This window comes from Loxodonta africana, chromosome 14, assembly GCF_030014295.1.
Source record: "Loxodonta africana isolate mLoxAfr1 chromosome 14, mLoxAfr1.hap2, whole genome shotgun sequence".
In the NCBI taxonomy this organism is placed as follows: Eukaryota; Metazoa; Chordata; class Mammalia; order Proboscidea; family Elephantidae; genus Loxodonta; species Loxodonta africana.
This window is the reverse complement of record NC_087355.1, coordinates 73650087-73669952: the sequence shown is the minus strand read 5'-3', so window position 1 is coordinate 73669952 and position 19866 is coordinate 73650087. Positions and strand designations below refer to the sequence as shown.

The 19866-nt window shown below is 43.8% G+C and overlaps 1 protein-coding gene across 1 annotated transcript in view; it reads right to left on the bottom strand.

The window, feature by feature from the left end:
* The window catches only part of FER1L6 (fer-1 like family member 6), a 121989-nt gene that overhangs the window by 86108 nt on the left and 16015 nt on the right, over positions 1 to 19866 (bottom strand). The window contains exons 7-14 of the mRNA XM_003408179.3: positions 18296 to 18452; positions 17541 to 17727; positions 16160 to 16352; positions 14727 to 15079; positions 12893 to 13001; positions 10820 to 11003; positions 4104 to 4224; positions 138 to 238 (exon numbers count right to left, since the gene is read on the bottom strand). Of these exons, the coding sequence (XP_003408227.2) occupies positions 138 to 238; positions 4104 to 4224; positions 10820 to 11003; positions 12893 to 13001; positions 14727 to 15079; positions 16160 to 16352; positions 17541 to 17727; positions 18296 to 18452 (1405 nt within the window). The remainder of the gene's footprint in view (positions 1 to 137; positions 239 to 4103; positions 4225 to 10819; positions 11004 to 12892; positions 13002 to 14726; positions 15080 to 16159; positions 16353 to 17540; positions 17728 to 18295; positions 18453 to 19866) is intronic.

The following is a 19866-nucleotide window of genomic DNA, read 5'->3' as shown; positions in this document are numbered from 1 at the left end:
ACTACCCAACGAAATAAAGATACAACACTATAAAGTGCCCATCTGAGAGCATGTAAAATCGACTATGCTCTCAAGGTAATTAAGAGCTGCTTTCATAGACGCTCGGCTCCCCATATGGCAGCTGTCACTCCTGCTACCTGCTTTGACTGATAAAGTCACTGAGCACCGTCTTCATTTTCTCTTCTGGCGTCTCTTCCGAAATCTTGATCAGCTCTCTCACTTCTTCTATACTTTCTTCCTGAAAACAAAGCACAGCAGTGGAGGGACGAGGGGTGGGAATCACACATTATAGTAGAGATACTGATTATAACATCCCAGACGTAGTATCTGGCTAATATTTTCTGCTTCGGGGAGGGGGGAGGAAGATTTCTTTCATTTTCTTGTACCTGAACTGGGAGATACTCCTGCACCCAAGCATTCAAAGAACCAGAACTTTGAACCTTCCCATTCTTAACTGAAATTGATCCAGATACAGGTCTCTGCCTGCATTGCCCAAACTCATTGTTTCTGTCACAGAGCCACAGATCCAACTGGGCACCACTTATTTAGTCTACTTGGAAACCTTGCTGGTGTGGTGGTTAAGTGCCACGGTGGCTAACCAAAAGGTCGGCAGTTCAAATCCACCAGGTGCTCCTTGGAAACCATATGGGGCAGTTCTACTCTGTTCTATAGGGTCGCTATGAATCAGAATAGACTCGATGGTGACAGGTTTGGTTTTTTTAACGGGTAGAGAAACTTGAAGCCCTGGTGGCACAGTAGTTAAGAGCTCAGCTGTGAACCAAAAGGTTGGTAGTTCAAATTCACCAGCTGCTCCTTGGAAACCCTAGGGGGCAGTTCTATTCTGTCCTACTATGAGTCATAATTGACTTGACAGCAATGGGTTTGGTTTTGCTTTTTTGTAGGGAAACTTAGTACCACAGGAAATATCTAGTAGAGTAAATTAGATTTAATCATTAAAACTTGTAAAACAATGTTAAGTCAATTTCCTGTATAGAAATATAATCATATTGGCTAATCTCTGAAATTTAAGGGCTAGGAATTCTTCTGATTATGTGGCTCTTTAGCTGGGGGATGGGGCAGGTTGCGTATGGTAATGGCTGTATGCTTGTATACCTGAATAATTGCACTTTTCCTTTTGGACCTAAATCTAGGATTCCATTCAAAGGCTTGAAGGAAAATGTACATGCTGCCACTGCTTTGCTAGAATTTACAAAAACTACTTTCTCTACCACATGCCAGAGCCTAGTGCTTGGGGACATACATTCTCCTCTTGTCCACTTCACTATAAAAACAGGCAACATCGTGGAGTGGGTAATGGTTTCAGCCATAGGATCAGGCTGCCTAGGTTCATTCAAATCCATGTTCTACCATTTGTAAGTAACCTGACCCCTTTATCCACAGTTTGCTCATCTGAAAAAGGGATAATAATATACCTCCTACAACACCATAGGGAGTTGTGAACTACCTCAAATAGTGTTTAAACCCATTGCTCAAGAGTCAATTCCAACTCACAGTGACCCTATGGGACAGAGTAGAACTGCCCATAGGGTTTCCAAGGCTGTAATCTTCATGGAAGCAGACTGCCACATCTTTCTCCTGTGGAGTGGCTGGTGGGTTCGAACCACCAACCTTTTGGTTAGGAGCTAAGTACTTAACCATTGTGCCACCAAAACCAAACCCGTTGTTGTCGAGTCAATTCTGACTCATAGTAACCCAATAGGGCAGAGAACTGCCCCATAGAGTTTTCAAGGACTGCCTGGTGGATTCGAACTGCCAAACTTTCAGTGAGCGTTATAGCTCTTAACCACTACATCACCAGGGTTTTCATTGTGCCACCAGGGCTCCTTAAACAGTGTTTGGTACTTAGTGAATGTTCCATTATGTTAGACATAAGGAAGTACTAATATGCCAGCATGGAAGGGATCCTGTGACTGAGAAAGGAATAAGAAATGAGTGCTAGATGTTACTGTGGCCTCTAGGAAAAATGATTTTCCTAGATTTGTTTTGTCAGGCCTTTCAGAAATACATTATTCTGTCTGAGAGGCAAGGCCAGCCTTACAAAGACCATCGGTGGCCTCCACATGGTGTGATAGCCAACCAGGCTCCCAGCCCCTTTCAGATTCTTTCTAGATGTTGCCTAGAATTCCCAAGCCCAGAGACAACACGTGGCTTTACACAAGTAGACAAAGATTGTAAAGCAAACAGGAGAGAGAAGTGTGTTCTTCCCTTAGTGTAAGTTTTAACGGGTTGGGAAGGAGAAGACCAGGGTCGTCTGGTGAGGCATGCTGGGTCAGAAAGGAGATGTAAGAAGTGTAGGAAGATGTGTGGAATGGGAAGAGGAATGTGAGAGTAGGAGAAAAGGATGTTTAAAGGGAAGGTGAAAAAGCCAAAGAAACGAAGTTCCTAGATTTTCTTTCCTCCCTGGAGGTTTGATGGGCCAAGATAGAATTTATTGTGTTTCAGCACTATTGTAAATACTTTCACATATTCAATTCCACAAATAAATATTTATCCCCTACCAGCTGCCATTAACAACCTGCGATATGCAGATGACACAATCTTGCTTGCTGAAAGTGAAGAGGACTTGAAGCACTTACTGCTGAAGATCTAAGACCACAGCCTTCAGTATGGATTATACCTCAAAATAAAGAAAACAAAAATCCTCATAACTGGACCAATAAGCAACATCATGATAAATGGAGAAAAGATTTAGGTTGTCAAGGATTTCACTTTACTTGGATCGGCAATCAACACCCATGCAAATGGCAGTCGAGAAATCAAAAGACTCATTTTATTGGGAAAATCCGCTGCAAAAGACCTCTTTAAAGTGTTGAAAAGCAAAGATGTCACCTTGAGGACTAAGGTCCACCTGACCCAAGCCATGGTGTTTTCAATCACCTCCAGACACAAGCCATGGTGTTTTCAATCACCTCATATACATGCGAAAGCTGGACGATGAGCAAGTAAGACTGAAGAATTGACACATCTGAATTGTGGTGTTGGCAAAGAATATTGAATATGCCATGGACTGCCAAAAAAACAAACAAATCTGTCTTGGAAGAAGCACAACAGGTATGCTCCTTAGAAGCAAGAATGGCGAGACTATGTCTCACATACTTTGGACATGTCAGAAGGGATAGGTCTCTGGAGAAGGACATGATAGTTGGTAGAGTCAGAAAAAAAGGGGAAGACCCTCAATGAGGTGGACTGACACAGTGGCTGCAACAGTTGGCTCAAGCATAGCAACAATTCTGAGGATGGCGAAGGACCAGGCAGTGTTTCGTTCTGTTGTACATAGGGTCACTATGAGTCAGAACTCACTTGACGGCACCTAACAACAACACCAGCTGCCGGGTATTACGGTAGATGCTATAGAAACGGTAGGAAATAGATATTGAATAAATAAACACACAAATAAGTTAAAAACTATGATAAGAGTTCTGAAGGAAAAGAACAGGGTATTATGGGAGAGGATATGAAGGAGGAAAAGGGGTCAGAAAGCTTCTCTGAAGAAGTGCATTGAAGCCAAGATACAAAGGCTGGCTGGGTTATACAGGAGAAGAATGGCAGGGGTAAATGATTTAGGCAGATGGAACAGAATGTTGGTAGTTGTGATGGTTAAAAGGACTTGGTTTCTTTGAGAAAATGAAAGAAGACCAGTGTGATTGGAATAAGGTAAAGGAGGAAGAGTATGAACAGATGGACTGGACAGGCGGGTAGGGCCTGATCCTGTAGGGGCCTGTCAGCCATGTTAGGAATTTAGGATTTTATTTTAGGTGTATGCAGTATCTATCAATATTGTGAGAAGGTTGTCAGCCCCATTCCCTTTGGAGATGAGGAAACTGGCCTATCCATAGGTCCTGTAACAGTATGAATCAGAGCAGGGATTTGACTTCAGGATTTAAAGTCCAGGGATTTTGTAAACTGTATTCCCATTCCCCTGGGTTCACACTGTAGACACCATGTGACATGTCCTCCAAATGTAGCAACCTTAATTCATTTGTATTTAAACTGAGGTCCAGGCCCTTTATTAGGTATACAAAAAACTCCTTTTGCCTCCAGCTTCCCAATCTTCAAACCCATTGGCTATTCAAGTCATTTACCAGGAGGTCCGCCATTTTCTCCAGCATGTTGGACCAGTAGAGCCTGAAGGTCTGGTCTCCCCAGGAGCTGATGAAGTAGACACAGGGCTTCCTGGCATCGAATGGCAAATAGTTGTAGTTCCTGAGAAATCACATTGATACTGGCAGTTAGTTGGCAATCAATGGTTTTCATTCAATGCAGCCACATGTTCAAGTTTTGCATGTTGTGGGCAAGGTGGGCGGTGGTGGTAGTGACAGAACCTTTTAAACCATTAGCTCCAGCCTTAGCCTCTAACTGGATACTTCGTGAACAAGAGAAACTGAACAATCATCTGGCTACAAAGGGAAGGTACTAACAGCTACCGTCAGACCCAGGGCAAAGTTTGTAAATGACCACAAGAGGGCAGGATTTAGCAGGCAAGCCTGCAACGAGGAAGGACTTAAACTGAGAGAATAAAGATGGAGGAAAACTATTTCTTTTTTCTTAAGTGTCTACAAGTCAGACACTCTGTAAGGATCAATTGAGATAACAGATGTGAGTGTATTTGTAAACCCATGTGTTAGAGAAATCTAAGAAGGTAATAATGTTATTAAGAAGGTGAAGGCATGTGCCCTTGAGCTGAATGCTGCCATCATCACCAAACGTATCTTTAGTGTTCCATGGCTTGCCATCCATCCATCATCCATCCATCCATCCATCCATCCATCCATCCATCCATCCATCCATCCATCCATCCATCCATCCATCCATCCATCCATCATATATTTATTGTTGCCAGGCATTGGTGCTAACAATGTAGGCAACTTTCTTGGCTAATAAGAGGCAAGATGGATAGCACTGTAGCTAGTAGGAGGCGTAGAGCCAAAGGGAATCTTTGAGGGTGACAGTTGGATATGCTTAAATGCTGATGAGAAAGAGGCAGTTAACAGGGTGAGATTGAAGACAGAAAAGGAGGAGATCATTTGTAAATTTTGGTTCCCAAGGAGGGCAGGGAAGAATGTGGAAGCCGGTAAGGTGCGAGAAGGTGTAGCAAAAACTTGAAGAAGTTCCCTGCCTAATGACAGTTATTTTTTTAAGTAGGGTGTCCCACGCCCTTTGGAATTACCACCACCCCCACCCCCCAAACACCTCGGATGGTGGAAGGAAGGCCAAGGCAAAGTTCTTGGAATGGGCGTGGTAGAAGAGGTGGCCCTGACAAATGTAGACAGTGTTTGGAGCAACATGCCTGTGGAAAGAAGGAGAGAGAGCTTTGTTTCTATTCCAAAAAACTAAAGAAACTTCAGCCAGAAAGAGTGGGTGACTGTTCTTTTTAGTTCTCTAACCCAAATTCTGAAGGAGACAATATTAGCAAAGATACCCCATGGCCTGTTCTGCAGAAAATAAACCAGCAGGCGTCCATTCAGAAGAGAAGCCAAGTAAGTTCTTGGCAGGAACTGAGGCTGTTATTGCAGAAGGGGAACAAAAAAAGGTTAGAAATCAAACTGCTCTCTTTACTTTATCTCTATTTTAAATGACTGCACAGAGAATTCTTCAGCGAAATAAATACTCAGCCCATACTGCAAGTTGTTCCAAGGTTCTTTTGGTTTGGATTATTTTGTGCTAATGATGGTCAAGGCCTTTGCCTTTTTGATTCTCAGGGCCTTGGTAGTCTTACTGGGTCCACATGGACCAGGGCACTGTGGTTTCTCAGGCAAACGCAGTGCAGATGGAGGACAGCAAATGGGAGGATGCCACACTGCCAGAGGAGCAAGAAGACTGCCAGCTTGAATAGCTGCTCTGACACAGAACCAGCTTTGAAACTTCAGGCAAGCAAGGCCTGCAGTCCTGAGATTTGAATGATGACCCCCCATCTGATGTCTTCAGCTCCAGTCTCATCCCTGAGCTCCAGGACAATGCAGACATTGTCTGTGAATACTCACACCTTATAAACTGGAAAGGCTAGAAGAAATACAAGGTGGTATTTAATGGAGGTAAAGAGATCTGCTGCAGAAGACAAATAAACTGTGTGTGTGTGCATGCGAGTGCTCTGGGTGTGTGCATATGCGTGTGTAGGGGTCTATTATACACATAGAGTCTTCCAATTGAGCTGCTGTCTCCTTGGCTTGCCACTGCATGGAGAGATCCTCAATATGGTGACTCGGAAATATACAGAAAACCCAACTGTACCAACAAATAGCAGCATGACTGATTCTGGTCTCCTCAACCCGGCCAGCCAGCACCACCATGAGGTCCATCAAGAGCATGACTTGAGGACTCTCATCTCCTCCAAAACCCTTCCCACACGGTTGTCGTTAGTTGCCGTAGAGCCGATTCTGACTATGGCAACCCCACGTGTGCAGAGTAGAACTGTATGCCATACGGTTTTCACGGCTGCCTCGTTTTGGAAGCAGATCACCAGGCCTGTCTTCTAAAGTGCCTCTGGATGGGTTCAAACTGCCAACCTTCCAGCTACTAGCTGAGCACTTATCTGTTTGTGCCACTCAGGGACTCCTCTTTGCACACTAGGTCCCCTGAAATCCTTGCCAGCAGTCAACAATGGGCTCAGAAAGATCTGTGGAACATTTTCACTGCCTCGTTCCAGTGATAAAATGATTGACTGTTAACTGAAAGGCTGCCTGTTCGAAACCACCAGCAGCTCTAAGGGAGAAACATGTGGCAGTCTACTTTCATGGAGATTCACAGCCTTGAAAACCTTATGGGTTAACTATGAGTTGGAATTGACTCAATGGCAGTGGGTTTGGTTTGTTTTTTTGATTTGGTCCCAGTGAAAGTTTGCTGAAGACCTCTGTATATTTTCAGAGAAGTCTCCTAGGGCTCCAAATCCTGTTATAGGATTCACTCATTGCTGTCCTTAGTTCTGAGAATGGAGCTGAAGGACAGGGACATTTAGGACTCTTTTTTGGTATACGAAGGAGGGCAGACAACAAAATATGGGCACCATGGGGTCAAATTGTTGTTGTTTTAGGTACCGTCTAGTCGGTTCTGACTCATAGTGACCCTATGCACAACAGAACGAAACACTGCCCGGGCCTGCGCCATCCTTACAATCATTGTTATGCTTGAGCCCATTGTTGCAGCCACTGTGTCAATCCACCTCGTTGAGGGTCTTCCTCTTTTCCACTGACCCTGTACTTTGCCAAGCATGATGTCCTTCTCCAGAGACTGATCCCTGCTGACAACATGTTCAAAGTATGTAAGACGCAGTCTCACCATCCTTGCTTCTAAGGAGCATTCTAGTTGTACTTCTTCCAAGACAGATTTATTCGTTCTTCTGGCAGTCCATGGCATATTCAATATTCTTCGGCAACACCACAATTCAAAGACATCAATTCTTCTTTGGTTTTCCTTATTCATTGAACAGCTTTCACATGCATACGATGCAACTGAAAATACCATGGCCTGGGTCAGCACACCTTAGTCTCCAAGGTGACATCTTTGCTCTTCAACACTTTCAAGAGGTCCTTTGCAGCAGATTTACACAATGCAATGCGTCTTTTGACTTCTTGACTGCTGCTTCCACAGCTGTTGATTGTGGATCCAAGTAAAATGAAATCCTTGACAACCTCAATCTTTTCTCCATTTATCATGATGTTGCTCACTGGTCCAGTTGTGAGGATTTTTGTTTTCTTTATGTTGAGGTGCAATCCATACTGAAGGCTGTGGTCTTTGATCTTCATTAGTAAGTGCTTCAAGTCCTCTTCACTTTCAGCAAGCAAGTTTGTGTCATCTGCATTACGCAGGTTGTTAATGAGTCTTCCTCCAATCCTGATGCCCTGCTCTTCTTCATATAGTCCAGCTTCTCGTATTATTTGCTCAGCATACAGATTGAATAGGTATGCTGAAAGAATACAACCCTGATGCACACCTTTCCTGGCTTTAAACCAATCAGTATCCCCTTGTTCTGCCTAGACAACTGCCTCTTGATCTACGTAAAGGTTCCTCATGAGCACAATTAAGTGTTCTGGAATTCCCATTCTTTGCAATGTTATCCATAATTTATTATGATCCACCCAGTCGAATGTCTTTGCATAGTCAATAAATGGGGTCAAATAAAAGCCCCAAAGAAAGTGGTCCAATCTAAACCAGTAATGGCAAGTCGCCTAATGAATATGGATATAAACACACTGCAATTGAAATGACAAAAAATAATATCTGGATTTAAAATTCCAGCTAAGGTTTATCATGTGAATGTTGATAATGCGTTTCAATGGGAACCACCCAGTGGTTTGATACAGTTTATATAACAGCAATAGATAATAGGTCCTTTAAATCCAGACGAAAAGTGAAATTATTAATAAATTTGGTTTCAGAAAAAAAAAGAAGGTGGTTCATGGGAGGGCCAGGCTTAGAAACCTTGGGGGAATGCTCTAAAAGAAGAAAACAAACAGCTACAGCTAATCTTATTTACTCCGCTCTTCTTTGTCTCAAACCCTGTCTCTTCCCCAACTCCTCATCTTCAACCCAGACAGCGTTATCCACTGGCCCACTCCTTTCTGCTCCCAACCTCTGCCCAACCTGGTTATACTGTCTCCTTAATTCATTCAAAAACATTTACATGCACCTCTCGTATGCCAGGCACAGAGCTGAGAAGATAAAAAGGTAAATAAGACAGAGTCCCTGCCCTCAAAGTACACACAGTCTAATAGAGGAGCCAAAAGAGTAAAAACATCTCAACGCAGTGTGATAAGTCCTTGGATGGAGGTGAACATAGAAATCCAAATCAGACTTGAAATTCAGGGAATTTGGGCTTAGTCTTAAAGGGTAAAGGGGAGCTAACAGGTTTAAAGAGGCAGCTTATTATTGCCAGGCAGAGGGAAGAAGAGGTCCAAAGGCCCAGAAACACCAAACCATAGGATCTATTGGGATGTAGTGTTGACTGGAGGAAAGGTGGAGTGTGGGAAGTGACTGGAGATGACAGTAGACAAGTTGACTGGGATGGAATCATGGGGCATCTGTAAACCAGGGTGCAGCCTCTGGAATTAATCCTGAAAGCCACAGGGAGACTCTGAAGGATGTTTACGGGAGGAGGAACTGCTTCTGATTTCCATTTTGGAAAGCTCACTCTCAGATAATTTGGTGAATGCCTTGAAGAAGATCCAAGCCAGTTAGAAGGCTATCAAAATAATTCAGGCTGCCGATGGCCAAAACTAAAGTGGCAAAAGATATGAGAATTGCTTCGAATAGACTACATCACTGACTGAATGTGGGTAAAAAGAAAAAGAGAACAAATGACGACCTTCCAGCTTGTGGCTTGGAAGACTATGAGAATGATGGGATCTGTCTATGACATAGGAAAGACATAAAGAGGAGTAAAGCTGGCTGTGAAGACAATGAGTCTGGTGAATAATTTGCAGGACACCCATGTGGAAGTGTTTGGATTTGCTACTCAGGAAAGAGGGCTGGCTAAGAAAATAGAGCTGGAAGTCATTATTATAGCAGAAGGTCCCTGGCACAAATGGTTTACACTTGGTTGCTAAATAAAGGTTGGTAGATTGAACCCACCCAGAGATGCCTCTGAAGAAAAGCCTGGAAATCTGCTTTTGTAAAGACTATATTCAAGAAAACCCTGTGGAGCTCTGTTCTACCCTGTAACACATGGGGTTGTCATGAGTTGGAATTGACTCTATGGTATTGGGTTTAGTTACTATTATCATTATTATAGTACAGTCCCTAGGTGATGCAAAGGCAAAGATACTAACCTAAAGGTTGGAAGTTTGAGTTCACTCAGAGATGCCTTGAAGGAAAGGAAAGGAATGGCAATCTACTTCCAAAAAATCAGTCATTGAAAACCCTATGGAGCACAGTTCTCTGACACACACAGGGTTGCCATGAGTCGGAGTCAAGTCAATAACAACAGTGGTCAAGGGTCAGTCTCCAGGGAGACTATCTAGATGGAGAAGCGCAGAGAGATCAAAGAACACTAGCAACGTGACCTCATAGGGGTCATGTAACATCTCTGGACCTCAGTCTCCTTGCAGGTAAAATGGGAGGAGCAATGTGCTATTATGGGAATCCAACAAGATCATAGATTTTTAACTCACAGCACAAGGCTCAGCGCATAGAAGGCTCTCGCTACGTGTCCTTCCTGCCTCTCATAAATCACTAGGTCTGTGCTTGACACTGCTTGCTTAAGACAAATTCTGTAATTTTAATTCTTTCTATAGGTTGAAAATGTCCACGGATTAAAGGAGATCAGTGAGGGAGCAGGCAGGTGTCCTGGCTGTTTTCTGAAATGGTATTTTCTTAAGGACTGACAATCGTTTTTTAAATTCTTCAGCTTGCGTTTGCAAACTGCAAATGAATGTGGCAAAAATAAGAAAAGAGATGATGTACTCAATAATCTCACCAAATTGAGTTTGTATAATAGCCCAGAGCTCAGAGGAATATAATAATTGTTAATAGGGTTGGGATTAAAATTTTAAATTCTGACCTTCTTATCTTGTTTTGCTTCAAAGTTATAGAAGAAAAGAGGCTTCAGGTATGACAATAACAGTGATCATTGCTCTTCCCTTCATAAATTACCCGGATGCAGCATTTGGAGAGTTGTTGACATGTTGTTAAAGATTCATTCAGCAACGTGGCACTTACTATTTTGCCCTGTTCCACCTTTTTCTCACAACTGAGATAAAAACTGATGTTTCTAATTTTAGGGGAAAACAGAATCACACAGTTGCAGAAATTGGACAAAATTCCACTGCCAGGGACTCTGGCTGTCCTCACCTGCTGTGTCCCCTACCTGTTTCCTTCTGTCACCAGTGGCTTCTCTGGATGTGTGGTGGAGACCATTGGCATGGCACCGTCATTGGCTGACTCCCCTTCTCCTTCATGCAATAGTGGAAGGTCATCCTCTTCAGCCAATTCAGTTGACTTCTCCCTACTCCCATGATGGGTCCCTCCATCAATCAGGTTCCCAAAATTACCTGCAGAGGCAGTAGCAAAGGGAGAGGGGTGGGGTGTCAGCAAGCAGTATCAGGCTGTTTGGCATAAGAGATGCAAGTTCAAGTCCTCCTAGTGTAGGAACGTAAGATCTCAACATGAAGGTGGGAAGTGCAATGGTCAGACCAAAGAAATAAGATTGACAATGAGCTGTCACCTACAACCATCTTACTATCCCTTTTGTAAAAACTTCCTACATTACAGATTAGAAAATACAGTCAAGTAAAAGGGAAAAAGTCAATTGAAATCACAAAACCTAGTCATAACCATTTTTCGGTGTATAGCCTCCCAAATTTTTTCATGTAGATGTTGATAGGGGAATCATTGTAGATATGTCATTTTGTGATCTGCCTTTTTCTGGACAGGTAGATTTGGGATTCTGTATCAGTCCTCCAGCCATGTGGTTCAAGACTGTGGGACTTCATTACCATCTCCTGTGCTGTTGAAAGAGGGCTGCCTAAACGTGAACCAAGACCTTCTCTGAGGGAATGCTTCTCCTTGGAATGGTTTTCCCAGCCCAGGGAAGTTACTGGGAAATCATAATTGCACCTACTATATGCCTAGTGGAGCCCTGGCAGGGTAGCGGTTGAGAGCTAGCTATGGCTGCTAACCAAAATGTTGGTAGTTCGAAACCACCAGCCACCCCTTGGAAACCTGGGCCAGTTCTACTCTGTCCTATAGGGTCACTATGAGTCGGAATTGACTTGACGGCGATGGGTATATATGCCTGGCACTTTGCTGCATTAGCTCCTTAATCTTTGCAATGACTCTGAGAGGAGTTATTGTTATCCCCATGTTATAGGTCAAGAAACTGAGACCCAGAGAGGGGAAGTGAGCCCTGAGTCATGGAACCAGGATTAGTAATTCAAGCCTACCTGGTTCTAAATCTATACTCTTTATTATTTTTTTTTAAATAAAAGTATGAAAATACAACCATTCCTTCTATACTGACATTAGGATGGACAAGGAATTTTTTGTTTCTTACTGACATGCAAACCTTCACCAGACTGCTATCATCTTCATGTAAGACATTAATTCATTCATTCAAGAAACAGTTATGGAGGGACATCTAGGTCAATTGGCATAACATAGGCCATGAAGAAAATCCTACTTTGGTAGTGGTGTCTGGGATCTTAAAAGCTTGTGAATGGCCAGCTAAGCTACAGCTATGGGTCCTGCCACGTCCAGAGCAGAGGTGAATGAAGAAAACCAAAAAAACAAAGAAAGTATTAGTCCAAAGGCCTAATGGACCACATGCACCGCAGCCTCCACCAGCCTGAGCCCAAAAGGACTAGATGGCGTCCAGTTACCACCACCAACTGCTCTGACAAGGATCACGATAGAGAGTCCTGGACAGAGTGGGAAAGAAATGTAGAACAAAATTCAAATTCACACTCACACACACACAAAAAGACCAGACTTACTGGTCTGACAGAGACTGGAGGAACCCCTGTGACTATGACCCTCAGACACCCTGCTAACTCAGAACTGAAGCCACTCCCAAAGTCCACCCTTCAGCTAAAGATTAGACAGGCCTATAAAATAAACAATAACAGGTGAGGAACATGCTTCTTAGTTCAATCAAGCTTTCAAGATCAAATGGGCAATACCTGCCTAAAAGCAAAGACGAGAAGGCAGAAAAACAGAAAAACTGGACAAATGGACATGGGAAACTGGGGGTAGAAAGGGGGAGAGTGCTGACATAATATGGGGATTGCAACCAATGTCACAAAACAATTTGTGTGTAAATTTTTGAATGAGAAACCAATTTGCACTGTAAACTTTCACCTAAAGAACAACAAAATTTTAAAAAAGGAAAGAAACGGTTGCCAAGGCCACTCCATGTACAGGCACTGTGCTGGTCTGCACTTACCAATGGAAACTTCAAAGCTAATAGGTTTATCTCCAATCTTCCGGTCAATCATGGTAGCTTCAAAAAATGCTCCAAAGAGTAAAAATTCCTCACATTTTTCTGGTACAATCTATGGAAAGTGAAAAATTATTAGACTGGACCAGCTTTTTTCTTTCTCACTGAGAAGCTAAATTAGTGATGTTAACCTGACCAGGCTGACCAGTTTCTAGAGATTTGAGTCTCAGTTTCAGCCTGAAATGGCACAATGTTCCCCAGCTAATCAGACAGGCAGGAATCAAGGACAACAGATCACAGATCCAAATTCAACCATTTGTCTAGACTGTTACAGCCTCAATCTCCGAACTTCCACCTTTAAATAACCTAAACTCTCCTTTTATTTTCAAGAGTAAACTTGGCGTGTGTATCTTTCTAAGATGCTCTTGGTGAAACAGGGCCTGGGATCCCATTCTGGTGATCAGACATTTAGAAAACAGGAAACTGGAGATAAGACACACAGGGTCACAGGGCTAGCCCCTTACACTGGATCATGGCTCTGTGGCTTATACAGGGTGCTCACATACATTCTGCTATTTGTCTCTCTTAAGAAGCTTGAGAGGTCAAAAGTTGGGTCACACACATTTCACAGATAAAGAAACAGAAGAAACTGAAGCTCCAGGTTGTTGAGTAATTTTCCCAGGTGTTCTTCCCAAAGACTCAGTAGTGTTCTTTGAACTCTGCGTTACCTCAGTGCTTTGGTACTAACCCAAAGTGAAATTGTATTCCCTGAAAGAAGACAAGCCAGGTAAAAGGTGGGGAGAGAGGCACTCCCGTAAGCACTGGCCAATCACTGTGTAGCCAGGTATGTTCTGTGAGGAAATGCACAGTGGAATCCTGAGGAGTGACCAGAGAAAAAGAGCACCAGAGTCATCTGGTGAGGCATGGTGGGATATTGCCTTTTTCATTGAAAAGGGCTGTAGAGTTCGTCTTCTCCAACCTGCATCTTTTATCTGATTAAACTAAAGCCCAGAGACTCAAGGGCTTCCCAAGGTCACATGCTCTAATCCTTTAGTCTGTCTAGTCTCCCGTAGGAATGGACATCTCTGGGAGAACAGCCATCACCTCCCTTCCCCACCAAAAATTGTTGTCTGGTTGACCTGAGAAACACACTCCCGGAGGCTGAACTGGAACCTACCCACCTCTGCTACTGACAAAGCATTACATTCTTCAGTTTGATTAACTACAAATTACTGTTCAAAAGCTAACCTATTGAGGGAGGTTATTCAGAGTTTGTATTCATCTTGGAGGTCCAGATCTCTTCCCCATAATACAGAACTGAGCTGGGGAAAAATGCTCATGGGTTCTATGGTGTAATAAGCAAGAATAAGGGGTCCCTTGGGTTATGACATCCCTACAGGCTTGGAGCAGGGGAATAGGCTTCTCAATTTCTCATGTCCCAGTCTGCCACCTACCCTTCCTCCTCCCAATCCTTCACCCCATGTAATCTCACATCCCGAGCAGACCCTAAACTAGCAAAGCTAACCAAAACTATGGTCCAGATATAGATTAGTCAGTCACTCTGCCACTCACTCCCACCGATGCCCCCAGAGCATGCTTTGTTTCTCTTTACTTTGGTTTCCATGGAACCTGTGTTTCAGGGGGACTCTGAAGAAATTTATCATGAGCAGATAGTTGGGCTGGGATGCATACAAGAGGAGGGAAAACAGGGCCAGGCCAACACAAATTTTGAGAGGGAATGAGACATGTTAGACAAACATCTTTGAGACCCATGATGGGTGCTGGCTCCGCACCAGGCTCATCTCACAGGTTGTATGGAGGAGCAGTGGCTCAGACTCACCTCAGGGGGTACGTCAAAAGGTTCCACTTCAACCTCGGTTGAGTTAGTCTTGTCTGTCGCCTGCTGGGATTTTCCATCATCGGTTTTGTCACCTTTGTCCTTATTCATTCCTTTGGAAGACTTGGAGTCTTTGTCCTTGGTAGGCAACTTGAGCTCCTTCAGGGCTTTAGAAAACTTAGACTCCTGTGCCCCTCCTGAGAGGATTTCCACAACAATTTCTACTAGGATTCTGCCCCTGAATGACACGCCTTCCCCAAAGCCTTCATTCAGTTCCTGATAGTCATCCATCAGGCCGTGGTTCCTGGGTGAGCCATACAGGTTAATCCAGGCTGGTCCGAAGGTAGGTAGAAAGCCTAGGAAGACCCCAAGCTTTTGTTATGTGGTTGTGTTTTTAAGCTTTTTGTTCTATTTTGTTTTGTTTCTTTATGGAAGTTACACACATTCATTTTTGGAAAATGCAGACTGTACAGAAGATACGAAAGAAAATATTCTATGGAATATTCCGTCACCAAAAGACAGCCACTATTGTCACTTTAGGAGAGCCAGCGGTACAGTGATTAAAAGTGCTCAGTTGCTAACCAAAAGGTCAGCAGTTCGAACCCACCAGCTGCTCTGTGGGAGAAAGTTGTGGCAGTCTGCTTCCTTAAAGATTACGGCCTTGAAAACCCTATGGGCCAGTTCTACTCTGTTCTGTAAGGTCACTATAAGTCAGACTCGACTCAATAGCAATGCGTGTTGCCGTTTTGCTATATTTCCTTCTTGTCTTTGGCTATGCATGTTTGCATTTGTTCACAGCTGTAATAATACTACAATATCCATGTGCATCCTTTTCTGCGCATTCCTTCACCCAATGTTTATTGGCTCCAATGTGTCAGGTACCATGCTAGATGCTAAACACAGAGTTCAGTGGAGAACCAAGCAGATACAAACATTAATTCATTAATGCCCTCCACCATACCTGACCTCTTGGATGAGCTGGGCCTCTCCATTCCCTCCCGAGGCTCCCCAGCCCTCAGCAGCACCTCTCTGCTGTACTCATGCTCTGAGACATCCATCAGTGAGTTGGGGGCACAACACTTTTTGGACTATTTAAACTTATAAAAATCATTTTTAGCTTGTGGGCCATACAAAACTACATGGCAGGCTGAATTGGCTCATGGGCTGTAGTTTGCCAATCCCTGATCTACTCTAAACTCTTCGTCTTCAGTGAAAACACCTGAGGCCTAGGGAGAGGAAGTGGCTTCCTCAGGTCACACAGTGATATCGCTGGAAGATCTGGGGCCTGAACCAAACCTCCTGGATTCAGAGCTCAGCTCATTCACTGTCCTGCACCGACCAAACCACTGAGAGCACATAAACACAGGAGGTGCCTAACCCCTCACCTGCTCCAACCCAAAATCAATCATTTCCAAGTTAGACACTCGGGACTTCACCTTTATCTCCATCCTGTTCATTGGAGATCTTCTTCAAATCAATGAAATGGGTGGCCAGCGTCACATCGTTCATGCTGCCTTCGTCCCACACCTGGATTTTCACCCTCCGACACAGGGGAGGGAACATTTCCTTGAAGATCACCTGTTCATGCCACACAGGGTCAGCACAGTTCTTCTGCACTGTGGTTCGCCCCTAGACACAAAGCCAGGAGGATGTGAGCCGTGCAAGGAAGCTGTGGAAAAATAGCCCTTGACTGACTAAAGAAAACTCTCCACCCAGTTGGAAATGTCAAGTCAGCTGCCAAAATAATGAAACTGCTTTCACTTGACACCCATGAAAATCAGTTATACCCAATAAACATTACTATGAGATAGACTGACGCAATGGCTGCCATCATGGGCTCAAACACAGCAAGGATTGTGAGGATGGTGCAGGACCAGGCACCATTTTGTTCTGTTATACTTCAGGTTGCTATGAGTCGGAGGTGACTCAAAGGTGCCTAACAACAACAACGACTTCATGCTGGACATGCTGCCAGGTGTGTGGGACAAAGGCGAGTAAGACACGTACCTGCACTCAGGATTCTCATCAGGGTAAGGGATTGGGGGGAAACAAACACCTTTGTTTTGAACAGGAGCCATTCCACGCATCTCCAGGAATGCAGAGAATATCATTAGACCCTTAGTTTGTGTTTTATGAAAAGTCTGACCTCATATGAGTCACCTCCCCAATCTGGACCCCAGTTTCCCCATCATAAAATAAATGTGATGTCCCATATGACCTCCAAGGCCCTTCCAAGTCAAAAATACCACAATGTTCACCTCTGCCAAAGGGAGGAGGCCAGGTAGACACATATTCTAAGGGCAGAGACGACACGAATGTCAGCTGAAGCTTCAAAGTCTGTCCAGCAAGGGTTAAGCTCTTGCTGTGTACCCAAGCCCTGATACTCCCACCGGCTCTTGAGCAGGAAGTTGCAAAGAGAAGAGGTTTCTAGGTTAATATAGAACAATGACCACTGGGTAGGTTGTGGAGCAGCTTGGGAGGGATTGGGCTCTACAGGGCCCGCGGACTGGATAGTGGCTCAGAGAAGTAGCCAGAAGTGAGGGAGGAGGCCTGTCTGCCTGGGTCCCTAAACAATGACCCACCCCCAACCCCTCTCCATTGTCTCCAATAAAGAGTGGGTAACCCTCCCCAACTTGCCTTCTCACCCGACTCATTGCTTTTCTATGAATTTTTATGATTTTTCTTTCAAGGCACTTGCTTTTTTTTTTTTTTCAATTATAACTTAATTTTATTTGAATAATAATGTCCTAGGTAAAGGGTAGGACTCTGGCATGGGTCTGCCAGTATCAGTGACAAAGGTAAAAAGTGATTCCTTACCACCTGCCCAGAGAAGGAGACCTCCACGAAGGGATCCACGAGGTCCTTACTGTCACCCACAAATGCTTTGGTGACATTCGCCATGATGCTGGAGTTCATCTTTGGCAACCCTTCTGCTTTGTAGAGTCTCACGTAGAACCTGGCCCAGGGTCTCTCTGATGGAAACCCTTGGGGAATCAAAAGATTCCTTCAAGGGGAACAAAAATAAAAAAGCTCTCACTTTGAAAGAATAGACAACAACAAAAAAAATTGGAGGCTGAAAGGAGGATTCTGATGTATAAGAAAAATCTGAATAGATTAGGACTCTTCACTGAAAGAGCCTTTCTTCCTAGTGTAAATGACTGTGAATGGGGATGAAGAGAGTGAATACAAACTTATTCAAGTCTTGGCATTCGAGAATAGACCCTGTCTACCACTCTGTAGCTTTAAGACTTCCCATTTCACAAACCAGAGGTTGAAATTAAAACTCCTTCCAAGAGAAATCAGCAAGGCTCCAGAACAGCTAATGTATAATGTATAATGGGCTATTGTAGGAAGATGGACTGTTCCTATTCTAGAAGCTGGCCTTCCAATGGATAATCATGCCTTTGACAAGTCGTGTCTTGGTGCTCTGATAGAGCAGAACCCCAGGTGGGCGAGCCATGAACTTGGCAGTTCTTACATAACCATAAGGAAAGGGGTCAAGGGAGGGGAAAGAGATACTGGAGTTGGGGCACATCGTTTCTCTTGTACGGCCCCGGATGGGCCTGTCTCACTTTTCTATTTGCTCCTCGGCATCAAAGGTTTTGGGGTTGGTCTTCAAGACATCGCCTTTCCCAGTCACGCTGATGTCACACTTCAGGTACCCCTTGGTGCCGGTCCTGATGTCTCCAGGGTCCGTGAGCAGCGCCCACTTGTCACAGAACTGATGACCTGTGAAAATGCCCTGACAGCTCGGATATCCCACCCAGATGGACTATGTAGCTCCACCCATTTCTCTCCCAGCCCAAGGCCCCCATTTACTCTTTTCCTTATGTTTTTCTAGGCAGTTGCTCTTCCCACTTATTTCCACGTCTCAATGCCTGCCTCCCTCTCTCCCTTTCCTTTTGCTCCTGCCCTGTTCTCTTTCTTTTTCCCCAACCTACCTGATGTGTTTGGGAAGCCTTCAACTGAGTGGAAATCATTCTATGCGGGAGTCTAGCTCTGACTGGATACCAGTGGCCATTGAGTCAACTCCAATTTATGGCGACCCCAGGTGTGTCAGAATAGAACTGTGTTCCATAGGGTTTTCAATGGCTGATTTTTCAGAAGTAGGTTTGCAGGCTTTTCTTCGGAGGCACCTCTGGGTGGACTCGAACCACCAACCTTTCAATTAGTAGCTGAGCATGTTAACTCAGGGATGGGAGAATATAAATGGAGTGTGGAAGTTATATATTATTTGCCCATGGACCGTAAATGTCTCTCATGAATATTTTTTTCTTGGCCTAAACTGTGCTTCAAAATTTCAAAGTTTCTTAGTAAATCTAGACTTCTAGTTTACCTAAAAGAAAAAAAAAAAAAAAAAAGGAAAAATCTGGCAACGCTGGGTTCACTTGTCCACTGCCCATTTTCTATGTGTCCTGAGACTTCCTGTTCCCTACAGGCTCCACCACTCCTCAATGTATTACACCCAGCCCGCTATGCTCAGTCACAATCACTGCCTGGTCCCCATGGTCATGTGTATTGAGAATCACTGTTGAAGAGAAGGGGCTCTGTTACTTATTAGCTCTTGACTTTGGACAAATTCTCTCCTGAGTTTCAGTTTCCTATAAATCGGGGATAATAGTAATTATTATAGCAAACACTTACATGGTGCACCATAGTCTTTATTGTGTGCTAGGCTGTGTAAGCACTTTATTAACTTAATCCTCTGACAACCCTGTAAAGTAGATGTGATATTATTCCCGTTTTCACAGGTGAAGAAACCAAGATGCAGAGAAGTTAAGTCATTTGCCCAAAGTCACACAGTTAAGAAATTACACAGTGGAGTTTGAACCCAGGGAATTTGACTCCAGAGTCTGTATTCTTAACTCTTATACTTTATTGCCTATTCTGCCCTTGATGTCTCACAATGCTAAATGAGAAACAATTTGTGAGAAAAACAAACTGCTCAGAATTATGGACTTATGAAATAATTTTATCATTACTTTGTAAACTTCTGAAGGCAAGAGCCATGTCTTACTCAGCTTTGTATAACTTGTACTCAATGATATTGAATAAATGATCAAATGGATGAATGAATGAATGAGAGATCTCCAGACGCAGTAAACCGAAGAAGAGTTAGGAGGTACAAACCAAACAACCCTAC